At 39.6% G+C, this 25,957-nt stretch overlaps 1 protein-coding gene across 1 annotated transcript in view; it reads right to left on the bottom strand.

Annotated features, from left to right (window-relative positions):
- The window catches only part of LOC128506658 (interferon-induced GTP-binding protein Mx1-like), a 30,161-nt gene extending 6,631 nt beyond the window's left edge, over nucleotides 1-23,530 (bottom strand). The window contains exons 1-7 of the mRNA XM_053477214.1: nucleotides 23,236-23,530; nucleotides 12,544-12,681; nucleotides 11,987-12,138; nucleotides 11,694-11,832; nucleotides 11,378-11,576; nucleotides 10,449-10,527; nucleotides 10,241-10,363 (exon numbers count right to left, since the gene is read on the bottom strand). Coding sequence (XP_053333189.1) covers nucleotides 10,241-10,363; nucleotides 10,449-10,527; nucleotides 11,378-11,576; nucleotides 11,694-11,832; nucleotides 11,987-12,138; nucleotides 12,544-12,681; nucleotides 23,236-23,425 — 1,020 coding nt within the window. The 5' untranslated portion in view covers nucleotides 23,426-23,530. The remainder of the gene's footprint in view (nucleotides 1-10,240; nucleotides 10,364-10,448; nucleotides 10,528-11,377; nucleotides 11,577-11,693; nucleotides 11,833-11,986; nucleotides 12,139-12,543; nucleotides 12,682-23,235) is intronic.
- Nucleotides 23,531-25,957: the final 2,427 nt, after the last annotated feature.

Below are 25,957 nucleotides of genomic sequence, written 5' to 3'. Positions count from 1 at the left end.
GGATGTTGTCATACTGCCAAAAACTGTGAAGCCAGATGTCCTTCTCTATCACGTTAGAAAGTTAAGCCATGCAAGATTGATTGAGTTTTTGGTTAAAAAAATAAAAAATAAACAAAAAAACATTTGAAACTAACCTACTGCTGCAGCTGGACAGGAAAAAGGAGGCATTCAGACTTTCACTTAGAAACATGTCCACATCAAATGGATAACTATTACTAGTTTTTATTACTAATAAACTTTAGCAATGACTCCTATATTGCATATTGTGCCTTGCTTTCCTGGATTAGCTGCAAAGATTGATTTACTAAAAGGGTAATTTTCTTGTGACTGTTAACACACAGAAAATAAGAAGTATAAGTTAATTTATTAGTGCTCGCCCTATTATCCGGAGGTCATGACTTTGATTCCTGGGTGATGCTGTAACCTCTTGCATCTGGAGGTCTAGAGAGAGCTGATTGGCCGAGCTCACTTAGCAGGGTGGGATGAGAGGTATTCATTCATCTTGTGATCTATTTAAATTCATTCATGAACTCAAGTGTTTTAAGTAGATACGTAGCATAGTTTGAAAAACATTAATAATGTTAACAATGGGAGAGAGAAGGAAATAAAATCAGATTTTTTCTTAATTTTTACGTCCTAAATAAATCTATTCTCTATTCAATGTTTATTAAGTTACATTTGCCTACTGCCCTACATAGACTTTGAGATTATGGTCGTTGCGTGTTTTTTATATTACTACACCTGCCAATCCCCTCTGACCCCAGTAAATCAATCATCCAAGCCCTGTCCTAAATAAAGATTTCAAACCTATCCATGTGTGTTTTTACAGCTTACTATTGTCAATAAATTGTTGAACTGCATTAGCATCTTCATAAGTAAATAGCTAGGTGAGCGATGAAAGCAGAAAGTTTAATAGAAGAAGGGATTAAAGAAAAGTTTAGTAGGCCCTCCAGTCAAACCGGGACTTTTGATTGTGCCAAACAATGGAACAGTTATCAGAGTAAAGATTACTTTTATTTCTCTGTATAATCCTCTGCTACACTAATGCACTTATCCTATTTTTTACTAGTGTTTGGCTTTTGAAATGCTGGCCATCCAGGAACTTTTTTTTAAAAGCGCCAACATGTTGAAGTGGCTTAGAGCATCAGGTCAGGACTGTACAAGGAAAGTGGCAATAACTCCCAGCAAAGGTCCTGTAATGTGGAAGAAGTGTTTATGAATGATTATGTGGAGTTGCCACAGACAGATGCGTTTCTTCCACAAGTTGTTTACAAGTTGGTCATTGGTTTTCATGCATCAGTAGTTTCACTGTATATTTATGGGAACAACTGCAGTGGGCGCTGAGCCACCTCAGCCAGGATCATCATTTATTAATGTATGGACTTAAATATTTGCACCATTCAATTGTTTTTCTTTGGCTACGAGTCTCATCACCATACTATGCTTCAAGTCTTCATTCTTTATTTCTTCATTTAAATTTTTTTTTATAAGTCTGTTTGACGTGAATGCCTCTTGTATTTTCCTTTATTTTCTCTAAAAAAAACATTTTCCTTATTGTAAACCCTATTCCAGTTTGTCATTGTTTTTTCCATATTCGTTCCTGGTTTAAAATTTTGGCAATATTAAGAAATGTTAATCTTGTCTGTTCTATTGTTTAATGGGCAATATTTGCAGCAATCGAGCATCGAGTGTATTGTGAAAAATTCTGGACATGCAGGTTAACAGCAAAAAATAGGTGGGCCTATTCAATCTAGAAACATTAGATTTTTTTTTTTTTTTTTTTACACATTCATGTTAAATTACATTATTTGAGATTTCACAAACTTTACTATTAGTTCCTGTTATTTATTGTTGTGTGCAACTTACAAGATCATTTAGAGTTACAGATCTGGCCATTAAGAATGTACGTTTCGAGGAAAGGGATCCCGCGACAAGGTGTGAAAATACCCTTCATTACCTGTAGGGGACAGTCGTGTTTCAATCTGAAGTATTGGGTGTCTACTGAAGCCGAAAATGTGTTCTCTCTCTTAGGCGCCCATTGACAGCAAGCGACAGAGCTCACAAACGTGTCGAGCTTAAACTGTAAATACTGATATGTATTTATTCTTAATTTTATTCTCTCCTTCAATGATGGTACTTCTTTGACTGCGCTTTCTCCATTCAGTATTATTATAAGTAGTAGTAGTGCTCCGATTTTATTATTGTTATTGTACTTATTGTAACGCATCTGCACGTGTCTGCAAAAAGACGAAGTACAACAAAGAATACAAAAATGTATGATATGCTAGCCTAAAACAATGTTTTATTCAAACATATATATTTATATCAAACTGACCATTTTGATTCATACAAATTCACATTTCATACAAACTTAAATAATTCTTTTGACTGTGTAAAGCTGCTTTGCGGCAATGAAAATTGCTAAAAGCGCTATACAAATAAAATTGAAATTGAAATTGTGTTTATGAGCGTTAAATATACACTTAACAATAAACCCTGCCTTTTGCAAAGTGAAAGTGAGTTGCGCGTGCGTCTTTTTAATCAAAAGGCTGATAAATGCGTGCACAGATATGAGCAGATTTATCGACAAAACTACAGACATGAAATGAAAAACACAAAAATATGTGCAACTCGCTGAATACAACACAACAGCATGCAGAATCCCCGGGCTTTAACTGCACTTTCTCCATTCATTAGTAGTAGTACTACTACTAGAAGGTTTCTGTAAACACATCGTTGGGTTGTTTGTGCTGGGTCAATTCTGTGTTATTTCGGGTACTTTAATCACACTGTTGGGTTGCTTTTGCTATGAATACTAAAAGTGCTGCATGATTAAACTCAATGCAAAAAATGGAAAAAAAAATGTCTGCATTTCCTCCCTAGATCTTTTGTTCTGGTGTTTATACTGTACAGTAAATGGGTGAACAAGATTTAAGTATTTAATTAAACACGTAAATATAAAAGTGGCATTTTAATTTAAATCCAACATTTTAATGGTTAGTGATTGGTGCATGGGTGTCAACTCGCACGTTCTGTAATATTCCATTGTCATTCATGCTGCCGTTGTTTTAGAACCCTATACTAAAGCATTCGCTAGTTAGTAAGTAAGTAAATAAGTCAGCATATATATACACAATATGCTGAAGTACCATTTAAAACTATTTATTCATTTATATTTTATTTCCTTTTAAATATATACACACACAATCTCTCCGTGTAGAAACACCATGCAGGGAACAACTGAAAAGGTCTTCACTTTGTAATACACCTGGTCATAAATAAAAATTAATATTTAGGCCTAAAAAGATGCTTTAAAATTCATCGGCGTGTATAAACCCGCAGCCTTAACAAAAGGCAGCGTTTTGATCAAAAGGATGATAGACGCGTGCGATTTATCGATAAAAATGCAAACATAAACCACCACCCCCATCCATATCAAATCCAACTATTAAGTCTGATTTAATTGCTATTATTAATCATTATTTTTTTTACTTATTTTATGTCACACCTATCGTAAATGAAAGTTGAGAAGAGATTCTGCAAAATCTGACACAGTGCTTGCTCTGAAGGACTATACTCAACAAGAATATAATCATATTATGATTATATATTATGAGAATAAAAATCATATTTATAATAAGATAATTAATTAAATAGTGAAATTATATCAAGTAAGAACTTTATCTTAAAGCCAGACCGACCAAATTTCTCATTCACTGCTGAAGTAGTTAAATATGCTTATACGTGGGTTACATTTTAAAAGTACGATTGCAAGTAAATTAAAAATTGCATGTAATGTAAAATATGAAAACAATATTACACAAATATATGATATGGTATCATATAAAATGAAAAAGCTTAAAGAGCGCTCAAATGTAAAGCAAATGCAATTTTTTTATTGCATATTTAACTTTATTCAGCCGTTTAAGTTATAGGAAAAATAATGTCCCTACCAGCCCACTATTATTTTCTGTTTTAAATTTAAAGATGCCTGTGCGTGTGCACAAAAAGATGAAGTACAACAAAGAATACAAAAGTGTATAATCTTGAAATAAAGTTAGCCTAATACAATATTGTTTCCAATACTGAGGCAAACATGATTTTGTTTTAGTCTATTTGCTGAATACAACGCGAATTTACAGAATTGAGGAGTTTAAACTGAATTAACAACAACGAATTAAAACGAATTAAGCAGACGTTTCTGCCTAAAATGTATTTTGCCAGCAAAACATAAACAGTAATAAAATGTTTAATGATACCAATTAAATCAGACTTCATAGTTGGATTTGATACTTTGAGTGTAATTCATACATTTACTGAAAATAGTCAGATTTTGTAGAATAACGAAAGCTGTTTCCTTCCTAGACCTTTTGTCCGCATCACAATGAACTGAAGCTCAGCACGTCTACTGTACTTTCCTTGTTTTAATCTGTAATGTTTATGTAGAATACATTTTGCATATATGCTTAAATATTCCTTTTTATTTATGGACAGGTGTACAGTCATGGCCAAAAGTTTTGAGAATGACACAAATATTAGTTTTCACAAAGTTTGCTACTAAACTGCTTTTAGATCTTTGTTTCAGTCGTTTCTGTGATGTACTGAAATATAATTACAAGCACTTTATATGTTTCAAAGGCTTTTATCGACAATTACATGACATTTAAGCAAAGAGTCAGTATTTGCAGTGTTGGCCCTTCTTTTTCAGGACCTCTGCATTTCGACTGGGCATGCTCTCAATCAACTTCTGGGCCAAATTTTTGATAGCAACCCATTCTTTCATAATCATTTCTTGGAGTTTGTCAGAATTAGTGGGTTTTTGTTTGTCCACCTGCCTCTTGAGGATTGACCACACATTCTCAATGGGATTAAGATCTGGGAAGTTTCCAGGCCATGGACCCAAAATTTCAACGTTTTCGTCCCTAAACCACTTAGTTATCACTTTTGCCTTATGGCACGGTGCTCCATCATGCTGGAAAATACATTGTTTTTCACCAAACTGTTGTTGGATTGTTGAAAGAAGTTGCTGTTGGACGGTGTTTTGGTACCTTTCTTTATTCATGGCTGTGTTTTTGGGCAAAATTGTGAGTGATCCCACTCCCTTGGATGAGAAGCAACCCCACACATAAATGGTCTCAGGATGCTTTACTGTTGGCATGACACAGGACTGATGGTAGCGCTCACCTTTTCTTCTCCGGACAAGCCTTTTTCCAGATGCCCCAAACAATCGAAAAGAGGCTTCATCGGAGAACGCCTTGGGTTACTTTGCTGTAACCCTGTTCCCTGAAAAAGCGGGAACGAGATGCTGTGCGACAACGCTATGGGAAACGATTCCTCATGACCGGTTGTGAAGCACGTGTGTGTCAAACACGCCAAATATTTTGCCATGTATAACCTCAGGCAGGTGATGTCAACCGATGAGGTGCACCTGGATGTTATAAACAGGCATAAACCGGAAACACCCTTAGGTCAATTTTGTCTGAAGGATGTCCAGTCATGCATGCAGTGCGGCATTGGAGCGCAGCATCTCGTTCCCGCTTTTTCAGGGAACAGGGTTACAGCAAAGTAACCCGAGACGTTCCATTTCAAAAGCTACACTCAATGCTGTGCGACAGCGCTATGGGAACGAGAATACCCACTCCGCCGCACTGCAAGTGTCTGGACCCCCAGGGTTGTGTAGTGTGCGCACAGTACCCCCAAGGAGTCCTAGACATAATCCTGGGATGCTGACTCGAGGACCCGCGAGCCTGGCATCCCCCTATGAAGCCTGACCGATGTCTTGCGAAAGCCCCTCTTGCCGGAGCAATAGATGAGGCAAGCTTCCTGGTCTAATGGCCCTAATCACTAGAGGCGAAATATGCCACGCGCCTCATAGGCTAGAGCACTAGCATCTTTAACCCGACTCGTCTAATGGTGGCCACCCTTGGGCCGCGACCCTTACGACATATGAAACCCTGCTCTAATTTACGGCCCTGGCTTAATGCAGAGGTGCACTGTAAATTGAAGAGCATGAGCTGGACACAGCAAATGAAGACTTACTGCTCCGGAGCTAACGGCGGAGGACAGAAGGCTTCGACTGTGGGAGATAGTTGGGCAAGAATGCAGAACGGCTTTTTTTTTTTTTTTTGCAGAAACTTCCAGCACTGGAACAGTTTGGCAGTGGATTGGGTCTACATGTTTTATGTCCTGGAATGTAAAAGATCCTGAAGGACAGAATTTGTCCTGTCCTCCTAGGCTAGGGCACTAGCATCTCTAACCCAACTCGTCTAATGGCGGCTGCCCTTCGGCCGCAGCCCCAAGACGTATGAAACCCTGCTCTAATTTACAGCCCTGGCTAATGCGGAGGTGCACTTTAAATTGAAGAGCATGAGTTGGGCACAGTGAATGGAGTCTTACTGCTCCGGAGCTAACGGCGGAGGACAGAAGGCTTCAACTGTGGAAGATAGTTGGGTAAGAATGCAGAACAGCTTTTCCTAGCCAGTTGGCAAAGCCTAAACACACTAAGGGGTGCTTTCCACCAGCCTCATCAGTCAGGACGTAGGCGAGAAGCGGCTACGTATGTTCTGAGTATACTAGGGCAAAAGCCCGAGGTCAACTTTCTTGCAGAAGCTCCAGCACTGAAGCAGATCGGCAGTGGACTGGGTCTGTTTCGCCATGTCCTAGAATGTAAATGATCCTGAGGGACAGAATTTGTCCTGTCCTCAAAGCAGAACCTAGTGAGCTAGTCTTCTTAGCGGCATGAGCTTAGTCTGCCCAGGCAATATTTACAAGACTGCCGTAGTGTCTGCGCTAGGACATGATAACCTCTTGACTGCTGGAGGGAGTATTTCAGGGCCAGAAATAGAGTCATCGTTTCGGGGCAATTGATGTGCCACACGAGAAGATGACCTCTCCAGCTCCCTTGGGCTGGGCGGCCATCTAAGGTCGCGCTCTGGCCCCTAAGGGAAAAACGTCAGCCGTTAGCAACTCGCGACGACAGCATGGACCTAGAGTGGGACGCAGAGTCAAGGACGAGGGTCTGAACTACATAGAAAGGGTACGAAGCTCCCGGCGCGTAACCCTTGTTGCATCTGGGGATTGGCCCTTGGATGAAATTCCCCGGCACTAAGCCACCACTGAAACCACTCTGGGAGCGGTGACGTTACCACCTCGCCTAGCTTATACTCCTTTAGAGTATGCTATAATGAATTCGGCGCGAGCAGGAGACAGCAGTGCCCGCATTGCGCTCGGATTCCGCATGACACTCAACTTTATACCTCGTTTAGGAAGGATAGTGTGCTCTTCCCCCAAACACTTAAACAAAAAACGTGGAGATCGCCCTCAGCGAGATATTCTTCTACACGGTGAGACGGACTCATGTCTAACTCTGCCATCTTTCTGGTGAGTAGTTAGACACTTCTATTTTCGCTTTCTGTTAAAAAATGCTTGCACACACGCAACATGGATCCTAAAGAGAAAATGATCTGAGGGTGTTTCTGGTTCATGCCTATTTATAACCTCCAGGTGCACCTCATTAGTTGACGTCACCTGCCTGAGGTTATACATGGCAAAATATTTGGCGTGTTTGACACACACGTGCTTCACAACCGATCACGAGGAATCGTTTCCCATAGCGCTGTCGGGCAGCATTGAGTGTACCTTTTGAAAGGGAACATGACTTTGCCCCAGTCCTCAGCAGGCCATTCACCATACTTTCTGCAGAAGATCAATCTGTCCCTGATGGGTTTTTTTTGGAGAGAAGTGGCTTCTTTGCTGCCCTTCTTGACACCAGGCCATCTTCCAAACATCTTCGCCTCACTGTGCGTGCAGATGCACTCACACCTGCCTGCTGCCATTCCTGAGCAAGCTCTACACTGGTGGCACTCAGATCCCGCAGCTGAATCCCCCTTAGGAGATGATCCTGGCGCTTGCTGGAATTTCTTTGACGCCCTGAAGCCTTCTTAACAGAAATTGAACCTCTTTCCTTGAAGTTCTTGATGATCCTATAAATTGTTGATTTAGGTGCAATCTTAGTAGCCACAAGATCCTTGCCTGTGAAGCCATTTTTATGCAACGCAATGATGGCTGCACGCGTTTTTTTGCAGGGCACCATGGTTAACAATGGAAGAACAATGATTTCAAGCATCACCCTCTTTTTAACATGTCAAGTCTGCCATTCTAACCCAACCAGCCTGACATAATGATCTCCAGCCTTGTGCTCGTCAACATTCTTACCTTAGTTAACAAGACGATTACTGAAATGATCTCAACAGGTCCTTTAATGACAGCAAGGAAATGCAGTGGAAAGGATTTTTTTGGGATTAAGTTAATTTTCAAGAAGGACTATGCAATTCATCATTCTGCAATCTTCATAACATTCTGGAGTATATGCAAATTGCTATTATAAAAATTTAAGCAGCAACTTATCCAATTTCCAATATTTATGTAATTCTCAAAACTTTTGCCCATGACTGTATTATGTTTGATCTGCGTTATTGCGAGAGGCGATGACTTTCTTGTAGAATATGTCTGCATTTTAAATCGATAAATTGTACGCGTTTATCAGCCTTTTGATAAAAACGCTGCCTTTTGTAAAGTGAAAGTACGAGCCAAGGTTGCGTATTCTATTGCGTATTTTCCTTATTAAATATCGCTCCCGGAACATTGTTGTCCATGCGTTTTATGTACTGTATATGGAAAACAGTGAAACCTAAACACAAACAGAAAGGACAAATAAAGGACTTTACAAAACATTAACACCTTTACCGTGTTCAAATGAATAAAGAGTTACTGCATTATGTTTTAAGACATCCTTAATTGACATTTTTCTCCTAATTATATTGTTACCAGGTGAGGTGTGGAGATCCACACCACTAGATTTTCTACTGATAAGAGCCCTGACGCAGAGCTTTAGAGGGGGTCAGTAAAAAATAGGAGTTATGAGTGCTTATGACAGACACGGGAAGACATTTCCGTTTGGGAGAGCATGGGATTATTAAGAAACTTAAAAAGAAACCAAAAGAAAACTGAAAACATAAAATAAACAGAGCTCCGCCGTCTATGCGAGAACGGATTCTGGAAACTAAAACATTAAACTAAAGATCCTCTCGGGACTTTAACCCGAGAGCGCACACTAAACTGATGCATGTCGCTCTCCCTCACTTTCTCGCTCGCTCATCGGCGTCTTAGACAGAGTCTTGGGATTTGCCTATGTCTTTTTCTGCGTGCTTAGTGTTTGATCCGACAAATTTTACTGGTGCGACCTAATGATCACACGATGTGTCGCGGCTCCACGGCCCTTTATATAAACATGCTGCCAGGTTCGACCCATTCAAGCTACTTGCCTGACGGCGACATTGCCTGGCAACCGCGTGTATAAATGACCGCGCCTTTGCCTGTTCAGAACTCCACATGGTAGTAGCCTGCTTATTAGGCCGTTCCGAACAGTTTATGGGCGTTTTTGCCGCGTCGTTACATAAATGTCCACAAATACTTTAACATACACTTATCAATTATCAAAAATTGCATTTCATATAAATGTCACATATGAGACACACTATCAGATAGCGTACTATCAGGAAATATATTTCAATACCATTTAAACCGAGGCATTGCCATGTCTTTCATTGTTTTGTCCTTGTTAAGACATTACAAAAACTATATAAGAATCTTACTATGAATTTTAAAGCATGAATTTGGGCATCTCAGTTCATCATTATAAAAATACGAAGCACATACACTTTATCATGAAGGATCTATTGTAAAACAAAATAAAATTCATGTTTGCTTCAGCATTGGAAACAATATTGTTTTAGGCTAACTAATTATACACAATTCATTGTTGTACTTGGTCTGGCTTTTAGATAAAGTCCTTCCATGCGCCATCTGGCAGATATTCAGTGAAGCACAAAGCATTTAAATTCCTGAATGTTGCTTGCGGCACGCCGCGCGCCAAAATGCGGCATCTCGTGGGAAAACACACGCATTCTTAATGGCCACATCTGTACCAGCCTCAGAAATCACCAATTAATGAACAGCACCTCAGATTTGAGTCCCTATTTGGGCTTTACAGAGAGAGATTTTTGCATATTTTGGATGCCTTCAGTATAATGAGTGATAGTAATTCAGTTTAAAGCTCACATACATGTCTGCCTGTCTTTCTGAGACAGGTTTCAGGTCCACCAATAACAAGAAACATTATATAATTTTTTTTTTTACACATTTATGTTAAATGACATTATTTGAGTTGTGTGCAACTCACATTAGTCAAGAAGACTATCTTTTCTTCTGGATCTGTAGGAGCTCCTGAGCCATAGCGATTCAGTTCTCCCTGAGTTTCAGCCAACTTACTCTGGATTTGCTCCTTTAGTAGTGGTAAAGATTGCTAAAAAACACAGCCAGATATTTCGTTAAGTAGGAACATTAGTTTATAATACTGTGTGTAGACTTTCTGAAAGAGCTATCTTTACCTCAATGTGATGGACAAGTTCATGTGTCAGTTTGTCAGCCAGGTTGTGAATCGTGGCTTTTTTCTCATCATACAGCTTGCTGTGAAAAATATAAACCACATTGTCTTACTGAGTTAATCCACACTCATATCAGATTTTTTTAAGTCTCAAATGATAATTATGTCCTCTTGCATATATAAAATAAGAGACTGAATGTCATCAAGTTCAAAATAGATGGTCGCAAACCAGCAAAGCTGAGCTATTTGCTTTTTTTGCAAAAACAGTATTGTGAAAAACTGGAGGAGAGCAAACCAAAATGCATCCAAGCTGTAATTGCAAATCAGGGTTATACCACTAATTACTAATTTCTTAATTACGCATTAACACCAATTTATTTGCTAATTATTTTCGTTCAATCATTTTGTTTAATTAGAGTTATTAAAGCTCTGAAAATACTGCATGATCTTGGGTTATTTTAACATGCTGTCATGTAATTTCCTTTAAATATACAAAGTACACTCTAAACAAAAATAGTTATATTTTGAATTTAGGAGATCTATTGTCAGCAGTTCACAAAAAAATAAACAAAACAGTTTTTTTTCACTAATACATGCACCTGTAAGAAAAAAAAAAGAAACACAAAAAATGAGTTGATCAGCTTTAATATAATCAGTGATATTATTATTATTATTATTATTATTATTATTATTATTTCATTTTTAAGCTCACATACATGTCTGCCTGTCTTTCTGAGAAAGGTTTAAGGTCCTCCAATGTATAAAATGTAAAGATATCATTGAAGGAGCAAGTTCTGTCCAATGTACGAACAAAAACTTTTTTTATTTATACAGATATTTATGTAGTCCCTTAAAAAAGTATTTGCCTTTTCCTGAACTTAGATTTTTTTTGTGCATATTTGTCACACCTAAATGATTGCTAAAAATGTGCACCTGAAATACGGATGTGTATTAAAGAAGTCCCTCTCCTTCCTCATGGCTTCATGTAGTGAGATGTTTTCCATGATCTCTTGCTGTCCTCGGCATCTGACAATCATGTATCCTTTACTAAGGTAAATGGCCTCGTTATTTATGATGGACAACACTGCATCCTCCATGCCTCTATCCACCAGGTCAGGCTTTGTTAGGATGCCTGTTATAAACACACAAGATAAAGGATGAAGACATTAGACAATTAAGACACAAGAAAGTTAGACAATAGGAAGATTTATCACAAGTTTTGTAATTCACTATACGTTAAAATACAGACCAAGGGTTCTCTCGCCATATGGATCAACTTCCTGAGCCATCCTTAATGCTTCAGTTGTGGCGATGTCCACGTTACATGGCACCACCACTAGAAGGATGGTGTTTTGATTTGTGATAAACTTTCGTATCACGCTCTTACTCTAAAAGAAAATCAGGCATGTGCTGATACATTTGATAATGGTTTATTTTAATAATTCAACAGTTTGTATTTTATCTGTGATTACAGTATTATAGTGTTATATTTGATCAGTATACTACATAATATTTAATAAACAACCCCTAAAAATAATTAACCTGTTCTCCGATGTCCTCTGGTTGTCCTCTGATTGAAACACGGACAATACCAGGCAGATCGATGAGTGTGAGGTTAGGAACATTGGGTGATGTTATCTCAAGGCTGATGAGCTCATCACTGATGCCCAAAGCCCCAGCTATTTCATTCTGAGCTAAAAACACATACAGATAACATTAATCAATACAATAAAATAATACCATAGAGAAGTAACTAAAATATAAGCTACTCCTCCTACTACTAGTAATCCTCATAATCATCACCATCATAAAAAATAAAAAGAAGCAGTTCCTTTTTTGAAATTTGACTGGACATGTAAAATACAATTATTTGAATGAGCGATGTTCATTCATGGAATAAAATTCAACCAAATATTTGGCCATATTGTGTCTAGAATTTAAAGGACTTGATAAAAGTAATTTTTTTATACTTTTAATATAGCGATTTAATATAGTAATATCTATGATTTGGCCAAAAAGAAAATGTGCCACAAATAATCAAAGCCATTCAGATAAACAGCATACAGTAATTCTGAGTGTAATTTGGGTATGTGCACTACCTTTTCTGATGATTTTCTCCACATCTGCTGAATTTTTAATTTCTCCCTCATAATCCTTGTAATTTATCTTTCCATGCCAGAAGTCTTCATTTCTGCTCTTCTTCATTTTGAGTTCAAGTGGACATCGTGTCACTACACCTGCATAATATGTATAATAATAGCAGATAATTAAAAATAATTAAAGATAAATTAATGTTACATACTGTTAGGTGTTGGGCATGGTGTGGCAAGGCATAGATGCAGAGGGGATAAGGTGCAACAAAGAAAGTCCTTTTAATAATAACAAAACCAAACAAACATGAACAAGGAAGTTGGCTTTACCTTGGAGCATACTATAAACAAAAACAATAATCAACTAATACACAGACAAGAGATTACACAAACTAATATACAGTACAGACAAGGGATACAAACCAGACGAGACTAGACAAACTAAACAGACTAGAGGACTAAACAAGGGACTATACATGCATGGGGCTAGACACACACAAGACAGGCTTGGCTAGGCCTATTAGCTGTTATGCACATTAGCTGCTAAGCTAGATAGTAGCTAAACAGACTAATTGCTAAACTGGCTAGTAGCCAGAGACCCAAGAGACAAACAGACTAGTCATAGCAGACTAGGTATGAAACAGACTAAGAACTCTAAAGGTTAGTGGCTAAACAGGTTAGTAGCTAAACAGACTATGACCTAACCAGACGGGGAGACTAGACAGACTCGAAGACTAGGAGCTAGTAGACACAGAGACAAAGAGACATACGAAATTAAGACAAATAAACTTAACTTAAAGCTCCAGAAACCAAAAGGCCAACGATAATTAAGCAAACTAAACCAGAACATAATCAGAGAAAACGCAGGCCCACTTAACAGAACCTACATTAATGCTCGACCCAGTTTCCCAGAACAACCAGCTATTTATAATGTAACTAATAGTTACCTCGTTTAGGTGAGCACCCGCATCACCCGGGAAACTGAGTCTACCAACAAAAACTACACACCAAAAACAGTGTCCTCTAGTGGTGAACCCTCACAATTAAAGATACATTGTTAAAGATAATAGCAGATCATTAAAGATACACTCCTGTGGGCAACAAATGTTAAATGTAAAAAAATGAATACAAGTTTCAGTAAGTTGTAAACCTGAAATGTAAAATATAATATGAAGATAAATGTTAAATATAATGTAAATATTAAATATGAATATGATAACCGAAATCCTTAAATGTAATTAATTTAAATGTGTGCATTGGTTCTATATGATGTCATGGCGGTGCCTGTGATGGGCATGCACTCAAATCTAATATTGCTCTTCACTCACCCCGAAGCTCACTAGCTAGGCGGCCTCCCTTCTGTGCCATCTCCGTTGATTGATCCCAGCGCTATAACATTTACATTTACATTTAGGCATTTGGCAGACGCTCTTATCCAGAGCGACTTACATTTTTATCTCATTACACATCTGAGCAGTTGAGGGTTAAGGGCTATAAAACACAGCAGGGAGTGTAGCTCGGGGTCTGTTGGGTGACTGAGGACTTTTGTAAGTGGAGATTGCGACACGCAAGAACGCGGAAGAGTGGCATACAAGTGGGACTATGGAACAAGCCCCAGGGACTTTAAAGAGGTAAGTACACCTTTGATCACTGAAATAAGGACAGCCGAGTGCTCACTGCTGGAGCTGTCGTGGCTGTTCAGCTCTCACACAGTACCGAATTATCATGACCCTGCCGCCGAGGAGGAAAAAGCCGCAAGGACGTACATGTTACGCCCAGCCGCTGGATGTCAGAGAGGCCACGCCCACTGAAAAAGCTGGAAGGGGCCGGTCTGGCCAACCACCGAGAGAAGACTTAGCACGAGAGAACTGCGAAGGAGCTGCTGTCCATGCGGGCCCACACTGCCACTCTGCCTGCTGCCCACCGCTCACCAGCCTGTGCGTGCATGCCAGACCTGGTGGCACTGCCCACCAGACCTGCATGTTCACAACCATCCTTCCCTTTCTTTTCCATCCTTTCTTTCCTTTAATTAATAAATTATCCTTTTTCCCGTAAAACTTCGTCTCATGTCCGCGCTTTATGGTGTGCAACATGGGTCGAACCCTTTACAATGAACAAACTGAGTTGTCTTTACACAATGTTTTTATACACCCAACATGAATTGATAGTCTCGAAAACAAGAGCCAACGTAGTTGCACACTTACATCTAACAGGCCACATGTTCACATTTTCAATATAAAGATGTAAAAAAAATCCAAATGAAGGCAAATGGGGCAGTAATGGCTTGAATGGTTAAGGCTCTGGGTTACTGGAAGGTCAAGGGTCAGGTTGTTACTGCAGAGTCTTTGGCCAAGGCTCTTTATCTTGTCTGCTCCAGCGGCGCTATATCCTGGCTGACCTTGCTGTAATGGCAGGCCACTCAGTGAAGTCGCTTCTCGAACACACACACTGCGCAGATCACGTAGGGTGCGCCAACTGCAGAGTGCACCTAAAAAGGGGGTGGGCCATTGGAACTCACCTGGGCTGGAGACATATCAGCAATCTCACCATTTAGTGTCTGCGCAGCCTTTATATAGGCTGGAACAACATCCCGGTGGTTAGTATCTATCTAAACACTGACGTATACATGTCTCCTGTCTTCCCAGACTCGAGTGCTTCCGAGTCCTGTTCGTCTATGAGAAAGCTTACTGTCCGCTCACATGTCTGCTGGTCTCTTCTGTTCTGCACAAGCCTGTGTGCCTTTGATGACACCGCCTGCTAAGGATCTACCCACAGCACAGCACATAGCATATTCAAAAAGAACTGCATACTTTGCTGCTAAACCAAAGCTTTCAAGTAACATCTGCTTACCCGTGTTTTCTGTTTGTGTGCCAGACCCGTTACATTGGCGGAGAATGGAATGGCATCCTAACCCTGGCCAGCCTCATACGTTTTTGTTAAATGTTTGTGTTCTGATAAATTTTTATACAAAACTACAGGAATCTAAAAAAGATCTCCTGGTGGTTCCTCAGGCAAAGTTAAGGATCACTGTGATGCACCTGGTGCATTCCATGCCTTTCGGGGATCACCTGGGAGTACACAACATCGACAAATAAAGGATGGGTTTTACTTGCTGGGGCTCTATTTCGTGCTGCACCTGTAAAGCCCGCCTGCTCCACTAATCCCTCTATCTATTATAAATTTACATTTTGAGCGAATTGGTATGGATCTGGTTGGGCCACTACCGAAAACACATCACCTGCCTCACCAGGGGCAAAAGGACACTGGATCATTGCTACACAACAGTCAAGGACGGCTACAACGCCCAATTTTGCCCTCCATTTGGGAAATCCGACCACGCTCCCATCCTCCTCATGCCAAAATACAAAGAAAGGCTCAAACAGAAAGTTTCGATTCAGAGGACGGACCAATCGGTGGCCGCATTACAGGACGCATTCGATGGCGCAGACTGGGACAAGTTCCGAAAAAGCTCTGATGACATCAGCGTGTTTACGAAAGCGGTTGTGGGATTTATCGGGAAACTAGAAAGAAGAAACCCCATCCTGCTTCCCTCATTTACTATCGCCCTGTAGTCCTCACCTCAGTAGTGATGAAGTGCTTTAAGACTGATCAGAGACTTCATCATCTCCTCACTACCTGACATACTGGACCCATTACAGTTTGCGTACCACCCAAACCGGTCTGCAGATGATGCCATCTCTCACCTCCTCCAAACATCACTCAGTCACCTGGACACTCAGAAGGGGAATTATGTTAAAATGTAGGCAGTAAAGATGGGCGGACATGTCTCAGCCTTCCTTACTCTCAGCACTGGAGCCGCCCAGGATTGTGTTCTGAGCCCCCTGCTGTACTCTTTGTACACGTATGACTGCGTGGCCACTACCAACTCCACCACTGTCATCAAGTTTGCTGACGACACTGTAGTGGTGGGCCTGATCACGAACAACGATGAGACAGCCTACCTGGAGGACATTGGAAATCTGGAAAAACTGTGCCAGAAAAACAATCTTCTCCTGAACGTGAAAGGACATAGAAGCTGATAGTGGAATTTAGTACAAAGCAGGAGAGGAACTAACAGACTCCTGTCATCAATGGGAGCTCAGTGGAGGGAATAAACAGCTTTAGATACCTCGGTGTTCACATCACGCAGGACCTGTCATGGTCCTGTCACATCAAAACCGTGGTGAAAAAGGCCTGACAGCGTCTCTACCACCTTAGGCGCTTAAGAGACTTTAGAGTGCCCTCCAAGGTGCTCAGGAACTTTTACTCCTGCACCATATAAAGCATCCTGATGGGAAACATCACAACCTGGTTCAGAAACAGCACCATGCAGGACAGATGAGCCCTACAGAGGGTGATGCGATTAGCTAAGCGCATCATCCGCTTCAAGCTTCCTGACCTGCACTCAATCTACAGCAAGCGGTGCTGGACCAAGGCCAAGAAGATCGTAAAGGACCTAAGCCACTTCAGCAATAGACAGTTCTCTCTGTTGCAATCTGAAAAGCAATTCCTCTCCCTGAAGGCCAACACAGAGAGACTGAAGAGAGATACTTCCCACAGGCGATAAGGTCTCTCAACCATAACACCACACAGGACTGATACCATTTTTAAAACATCCACAATCATGACATTGGCTTTTGCATTTATCCTGGACACTCATGGACGCTTATGAACAAATTCATGGACACTTCATATTTATGTTTCATTTTTGGATCATGCACACAAGTCACTTTTATGCATGTTTGCACACCCCCCAGTCATTTTTCTTTATTTATACAAAAAGTTCCATTTTTTATATATTTCTATTGTACAGAATGTTTTATTTTTATTTGTACAGAATATTTTTACTCTCTTTTTACCTAGCTAAATTTATTTTTTATTACATTTTATTTTCTACTGTATTTCTTTTTTTATTCATATTTATTTCTTATACATACACTGCATTTCAAATTATTATGCAAATTGGATTTAAGTGTCATAAATATTAAATGTTTGGTTTTTAAATTAAACTCATTAATGGTATTGTGTCTTAGAGCTCTTTGGATCATTGAAATGAATCTCAGACACCTGTAATAATTAGTTTGCCAGATAAGCCCAATTAAAAAAAAATACTGAAAAAGGTTGTTATTTGCAGGCCACATTATTATGCAGGCCACAGGTTTCACCCAATATGGGAAAGAAAAAGGATCCCTCTGTTGCCGAAATGCCTTGGACGAGGTATGAAAACATTAGATATTTCATGAAAACTTAAGCGTGATCATCATACTGTGAAGACATTTGTGGCTGATTCAGAGCACAGACGGGTTCATGCAGATAAATTGGATTAAGAGAGCAGCTGCTAAAATGCCATTACAAAGCAGCAAACAGGTATTTGAAGCTGCTGGTGCCTCTGGAGTCCTGTGAACCTTAAGGTGTAGGATCCTTCAGGGGCTTGGAGTTGTGCATAAACCCACTATTCGGCCATCCCTAATCAATGCTCACAAGCAGAAACGGTTGCAGTGGGCCCAGGCATACATGAAGACTAGTTTTGTTTACTGATGAGTATCGTGCAACCCTGGATGGTCCAGATGGATGGAGTAGTGGATGGTTGTTGGATGGCCACCATGTTCAACAAGGCTGCAACGTCAACAATTTGGTGGCGGAGTCATGTTTTGGGCCGGAATCATAGGGAGAGAGCTGGTAGGCCCCTTTAGGGTCCTTTCTTCCATGGTAAAAAAAAAAAAAGAACCGTGCCTTCCGTAGCAAAATCATCTTCATGCATGACAATGCACCATCTCATGCTGCAAAGAATACCTCTGTGTCATTGCCTGCTATGGGCATAAATATGGGTACCCCATTGAGAACCTTTGGAGCATCCTCAAGCAAAAGATCTAGGATAGGAGGCAGTTCACATAAAACAGCAGCTCTGGAAGTCTATTCTGACATCCTGCAAAGAAATTCAAGCAGAAACTGTCCAAAAACTCACAAGTTCATTGGATGCAAGAATTGGTACGGTGATATCAAAGAAGGGGTCGTATGTTAAGATGTAACATGCCCTGTTAGGATGTTTTTGATTTAAATAGCTTTGATTTCAGTAAATATGACCTCATAATGCTGCAAATTCAATGAAAGCCTATTTTCAGTTTTTTTACGACCTTTAAAATGTTCTAACTCTGTTGTGCATAATAATTTGGAACAGTGTGTTTTCAGTTTTTTTATTTTTTTAATAATTATTGTTATCATTAGGTTAGTTCAATAAAATTTTAATTATACCCTAATGGTTGATGACTTGAAAATTCTACTGACTGTCATTTGCATTGATTAATTATGAAAATCAGAGAAAGATATCATTTGCGTAATAATTTGGAACGCTGTGTAATCTTAAATGTACAAGTAGGTAGAAACCATGATATTAGTTAGGTAGCCTAATTTAACTTGTATATAGTGGTAAGTAGGGAGTCAACACCCTTTTTGTTCCCCTGCCCCCCCTTTTCTCCTGGTTAGGCTAGGCAGGGAGTTAGGTAAGACTCTACATATTTTTATTTGTTTTCTTGTTAGGTTAGGTAGACTGGTTTCTTTAGTTAGTGGGTTCCCTTTAAAAAGCTACACTCGATGCTGCATGAAAACGCTATGGGAACATCTTTCTGTGTTGCCGGTTGTGAAGCATGTGTGTATCAAACACGCCAAATCTTGGCATATATAACCTCGGTCAGCTGACATCATCTGATCAAGCGCACCTGCAGGTTATAAATAGGATCGAACCGGAACATTCCTCAGATCTTTTTGTCTTCAGGACCATATTGTGTTTGCGTGTGATGTGTGCAAGCGAATTTAAAAGTATTAACTCACCGATATGGTGGAGTTGTTAGATCTGTACCTCCGCGTGATAGATCACTTCGGAGTGCGATCTTCACATCTTTGTTCCGCATTCTTAAAGAGAATCAGAGAGTCTTAAAGAGAGTTGCGGCGCATTCCTGGGGTTAAACAGTGCAATCTGGCAGGCGCGCACGAGATGGAATTCCCCTTTTCTCTTGCGTTCTCCCTGGATCAGGAAGTTTTCCATCCACTTCTCAAGCGCGCATCGGCGCTTCTTGTGAATGGATAGAAAAGACATACTCTCGCTTCAGCGGGTATGTAGGAGTTACTGCAGGTAAGTAATGCATGTGATCAATCAATCTCATATCTTATTTGGCTGCGGAAGCGGGATTTTTCCCCAAGCGCTCAAAAGTTATACAACATGTTTCTGCCCGGTGGCCCAGGGGGAGGAGCCTCAGCGGCACTCTCTCTCTCTCTCTCTCTCTCTTTCCCCCTTTTTTTGGCAACCTTCATAACGAGTTAACTCTTTCATGGAATAGCCTTATTCATCCCGTGTTTTTCGTGCCATCAACGAAGGCATGGTTATATGATGATGTCCCAAATAGAAGAAACACCTGTGGCTATCTCTCTCCTGGGACATCATCCTCCCTGAAAAAGCACACACTCCCCACCAAGCCGTGACTGACATCTCCCCTGGTGGGGAAAAGCTTTCAGGCAGCTGATCAGACTGGTGCTCTACTGCACACCATGGCAATTTTGCAGGCTTACCGGGCTGACCTGCTAAAAGACTTCTACGTCATTCCTGGAATTACGCCGAGCCACAGACCTGTCTCTTTGTGCAGCAAAGCAGACGCTGTTAACGTCGCCACTAGGTGGGGGAGGCGAAATTATATGAACAAGCCTTTGGGAAATTTCTTCCCCGCCGTGCTCAAGAGTCCCCCTCATAAGACTGGGGTGCGGCGTGCTTCGCTTCGCAATCCGCCTCAAAGAAATCGGACCTACGTACTGTCTTCTTCACGAAAAAGAAGTCCTGAGGCTCATTCCCCCAGGACCGTGAGGGGGATGCGTAGAATTTCTCTCAAGGGTGAATTGTTCTCCCTCCCTGAATTGTTTCAGTGCTGGAGTTCTGCAATAAAAGTTGTCCTCGGGCTTATGCCCTAGTACCCTCAGAATGTACGTAGCCACTATTTCGTCTTGTCATGTTCTGACTGATCAAACCACTAGGGCCAGTGCCTGTCTGGCTTCTGACTCTTAAGATGTTTTTTCTTATAGTTACTTCCTTCAAGAGAACTGGAGATCTGCAGGCCTCCCGTCCGGCCTAGATTTTGCCTCTGGGCTAGTCAGAGCTATTCTGCATTCTCAGCCGAACTATTTTCATTCTTGACTATGCACCCAGTCTTCCTCGAGGCCTCTGTCCTCCGCCTTTACAGCTCCGGAGCAGGAAAGGGTTCACTTACTGTCTTCAGTATGCGCTCTTCAGATTTACGTCCACCGCACTAGCCAATGGCGTAAGTCAGAGCAGCCTTTTTTATGCCAAATGCTGCCACATTGGGTGGGAGATGCTAATGCCCTAGCCTACGAGGATTTACAGGGCTCATTCATCCAGGGGGATTGCCTCATCTATTGCGCTGGCAAGAGGTGTTCCTCTGCAGCAAGTGTGTATGCGGCAGGTTGATCCTCTCCGCACACATTTGTGAGATTCTATAGTTTGGATGTTCATGCTATTCCGGGCTCACAGGTCCCCGAGTCAGCCTCCCAGAACTAGCTCTGAGACCTCCTTTGTGCGCACACGCTACATAACCTTGGGGGTCCAGACACTTGCAGTGCGGCGGCATTGGTATTCTCTTTTCCATAGCGTTTTCACGCAGCATCAAGTGTAGCTTTTGGTAAAAATGAATGTCTCGGGTTACTTTGCTATAACCCTGTTTCCTGAAAAAGCGGGAATGAGATGCTGCGCTCCTTTCAGACAAAATTAATCTGAGGAATGTTCCGGTTCACTTCGATTTATAACCTGCAGGTGCACTTTATCAGATGACGTCACCTAACCGAGGTTATATATGCCAAGATTTGACGTGTTTGATACACACATGCTTCGCAACTGGCAACACAGAAAGATGTCCCCATAGCGTTTACACGCAGCATCTCGTTCCCGCTTTTTGAGGAAACAGGGTTACAGCAAAGTAACCCGAGATGTTTTGTTTATTATTCTGACATTGTTTGACAGCTCCTGAAAATATTACCACCTTTGTAAATAAATGTAAATAGAATTCTGTTGCAGTTGTCTCACCCCCTGTTTATTTCCCCATTATTATTATTTCCTTTTCCCAATTTTTATTTTCTTTTTTGTCAGTTACGTCCTGACCCTAGACCAGGACATAACAAGCATTTACTTAGTGACAAGGAGGTGCAAAGCCTAATGGGTGCACATAGCCATAAGCTTATTTCCTTTAGAGTCTGTTACCACAACTGTGAGATTTTTTTTCTTATTGATGTACTGTATAAAATTACTTGAAACCAGCAGGAACAGTAATGGTAGATACAATATGTGCACCAGTGACAATGCTATGCTATGTTTATAAGGTTTGCATTTTTACTCGGGTTGTATTAATATGACAAAGAAGGGAATTTCAAGGAACAATTTATGCATATAATTATATTTTGATGTATGATCATAGGCTTCTTCAACAGTTATGATTAATTAATTCTCTCTGTGTGGGATCACGCAGATAACAGCTGTCCAATGCCAAAGAACAGTGTGTTCTCTTCCTCTTGTGTTCCCCCCTAGAGAGCATAAGAGGAGCGGCATGGACATGCAAAGCCGGTATAAAGCAGGGGTGGGGCGGGTGGTGTATTGGGTTAAATAAGTTTTTATCTTTTTTTTTTTTTTACTTATAATTTCTGCATTAATCTCTTTGTGGATCTCTTTCCACAAATTACATTAAAAATATATATAATTTTAAAACTATTATGTACTACTATAAGTGTACTTATGCAGAGCATAAGTAACAACATACACACCCTGACAAAAGTCTTGTCACCTATCATTACATTATTTTATATAATAATATAATAATATTACATTATTTCTGTTAAGTGACAAGACTTTTGTCTAAGCAAAGTCTGACATTTCTGTCCTAATTAAATAATAAAAAATCAAGGCATTATAGGATTTTCTTTTGGTAAAATAAGCGTAATCTAGAAGCCTTTGCCTTTCATATAAGCCACTTCTGATTGCAAATGATCAACTAAGTCAAATTATTATTTATTGTTCCTACAACTTGGATAAGTGACAAGATTTTTGTCAGGGTGTGTATCTCAAAAGGAAATTATTGCATATTTTGTGTGCATTAGATGATTAAATTAAAAGGTGTGTCCTGCACTGGAAACTAGAAATGCCGGACTAGTTCTCCCGGATAAAACATCTGTAAATTAAACAAAAATACAGCAATAATTTATTTTATTTTCATGAAAAAATTTACTTGTGCAGATGGGCCTCTTAAAATTAACCATTTAAAAGTTGAGTTACTTGAGTTACATGTTTATCATATTTTTGTTTGTTTGTTTGTTTTATCATCTACATACTATACTAGAAATTCTAAAATGATTATATAAAATGCGCATCTGATCAAAACTATGCATTTTTAAATTTTGAATGTAATATATAATAAATTAGTATTTTAAAAAGCTGTGGTTCAAAAACCATAAGAATCAAAGCTTGCTAGTCGTACTTAACAGGATTAAAATATTAAAATCATTAAAATAATTAATGAATAATTTGTTAAGCGTACAGGCTATTAGCGGGAGGAGAGCAAAAGAACCCAAGCCAGTCTACAAGATAGAAAGATATAACTGGGCGTTATACACACAGTTTCTTTCTTTCTTTCTTTTTATTAATTGCCGTCTCACCACTCCCGCGGGGCAGCGCGACTCCGGACAGCGCCTCCAGCACCGAGCTCTTCCCCGAGCTCTGGTCTCCGATCACGGCGATGGTGGGCAGCGCGAGGTCCTTCTCCACACCGAGCGCGCGCAGAGAGTCGATCAGGTCGATGCACGGACGCACGTTCCTTTCATAGCTGTTATTTAGGCTCGCGCTCATCTCTGACAGCTAATAAGTGCGGGATAATAAGTAAAATAGGTAAAATAATAATAACAACAATAATACTATGTAATCTTCTCTGGCTTATGCGTGCGCTTTTACGCAGTGCTGATCCCGCTGTGTTGCTCGATAAAGAGTAACTAGTGCCACAGGTAAGACACCTGTCGTGCCAGTTCTTTCCAAATGATTCTTCTAAGCGAGTCAGTCACACTTAAATCTTTTGCTCATATAGCCTTCAAGACAAATATGTCTAACTTAAAAGAGTATGCCTCAATCAATCAATCAATCAATAAATAAATCAAGAAGGAAAGAAATAAAGAAATGTTTAATTAAGCATGTTTAGCCCCAAGGCTTGTTATAAGACAAATTCTATAGGAATTGAACTGAAGAACTGACTCAGCAAATCGAGTCCTTTTACGATTCAACAGATGGAGGTGGTGGTTTTCTTTAGCCTGCCTGGGAATGTGGAAATCTCGAACCATGTTACTGCAATAGACACCTGAGTCAGGAGATCAACTTCCTAAATTGCTTGAGGTTGTGTGTGTGATTCAGTGTTTGATTAAAAATAATAATAATAATAATAATAATAATAATAATAATGTTGTATTGAGGTATGGTCATTTGTCACTTTTTTATTTTACATATAACAGCTGTCCATTGCCAAAGTACAGAGTGTTCTCTTCCTCCTTACTTAAGGTTCCTCCTTAGAGAGCATAAGAGAAGAACACACAAGGTGCTGCATGGATATGCAAAGACAGTATATAGCGGGGGTGCCGCAGGTGGTGGATTGGGTTAAATAAGTTTTTACTTTTATGTTTTTTAACTTAAAATTCTCTTCGAAATCTCTTTCCACAAATGACATTAAAAAATTTAGAAAAATTTTAAAAATCTTAACTATTATGTACTACTATAAGTGTACTCATGCAGAGCACAAGTAACAACGTACACACACTGACAAAATTCTTGTCACCTATCATTACATTATTTAATATAATAATATTATAATAGTACATTATTTCTTTTAAGTGACACGACTTTTGTCTAAGCAAAGTCTGACCTTTCTGTCCTAATTAAATAATTAAAAATCAGGGCATGTTAAGATTTTATTTTGGTAAAATACGTCTAATCTAGAGGCCTTTGTCTTTCATATAAGCTGCTTCTGATTTCAAATGATCAACTAAGTCAGGTTGTTATTTGTTGTTCCTAGAACTTGGATAGGCGATTTTTTTTCAGGGTGTGTATCTCAATATCAACCGTGCAAAGGAGATTATTGCTTATTTTGGGTGCCTTAGGCATTGTTTCCATTGTAAAAAAAAAAAGATGGGTGTGGTTATTGTATGTGTGTTGTGTCACATTTTATCTTACAACGCCTAATAAAACAAAGAGGAGCAAAGCTAAGAAGAGCGTACTGAAACTTAAAATTGTAATGAAATGTTTTTTTTCTATTCCAACCCATACTATAATAAGGAATCATAGTACTTATGGGCCTTGGGTGTATAAACAGCACTGAATAGTTAACAGTTATAGATACATAGCTGGTATTAAACACTAGATGGCGCTGTTGTCTTTTTGTCATCTGCATGTCTTCTGTATCCACACAGCCTGTGTGTATTTTAATCAGTGTCTCCCATATATATGTTAAGGTACACCTAGGAAGTGAGCAATCCTCTAAGAAAAGTTTTACTGAACAATGCTTAAACAGTAAGCATAGACTACACAAAAAAGTTACACCATACACTAAAAAGTGGTCTTTTTTCTTTTCTTTTTTTTTTTTTTATAAAACTGGCAATATACCCTAAAACAAAAACAATCAGGTACCATACAGTAAAATAGCAACATGCCATAGAAATTAATACATGATAAAGAGTGAACATAGACTCTTACAGAGGCTCAAAATCTAAATGAACTTGTTTTGGGACTGTTCTGTAACATTAAATGTAACTGTAAGAACACAATAAAGACAATGCTTTCCTATGAGGTAGTTGTTGATTATTTTTCTGTAACAGCATTTCTTGCTCAAAGTTACTTTAGTCTACACTCTATGATAACTCCTTATAATAAAATTAAATCCTGTGCATGTTATAATAATCAACCCAGTGTAAACACGGCGGAAAAACATCATCTCCTTAAATAATCTGCCCAGTTCACCATGCCATCATTTCCATCCAGCATTTATGTGATTGTCTAATTTTAGGCATGGGAATGACCTTTTTCCCCCACAGATAAGAGTCTACAGAGTATCATGTACAGTATTATCCCGACCCTTTCCTGTCTGAATCAATCAAACACACACACACACAAACACACACACACACACACACACACACACACTTTTCCCCTCATTGAGCTTGGCTTCCTTCCTTTGATTTCAACAAGGACCCATTAGGTTCAGCTTTGAGAAAAGTCTGAGGAAAAAAATATGCGTGAGCAAACGACTTGGCACGTAATCCTTTTTTACACAAATTTTTAGCATCTTGAGCACAAATTTACAATTATTATAGCTAAATAGCTAGGATTGTAGCTCTTTGGGCA

Source organism: Clarias gariepinus, chromosome 18 (assembly GCF_024256425.1).
Source record: "Clarias gariepinus isolate MV-2021 ecotype Netherlands chromosome 18, CGAR_prim_01v2, whole genome shotgun sequence".
Lineage (NCBI taxonomy): Eukaryota > Metazoa > Chordata > Actinopteri > Siluriformes > Clariidae > Clarias > Clarias gariepinus.
The sequence above is the reverse complement of the archived record's forward strand: the minus strand, read 5'-3'. Positions and strand labels throughout refer to the sequence as shown.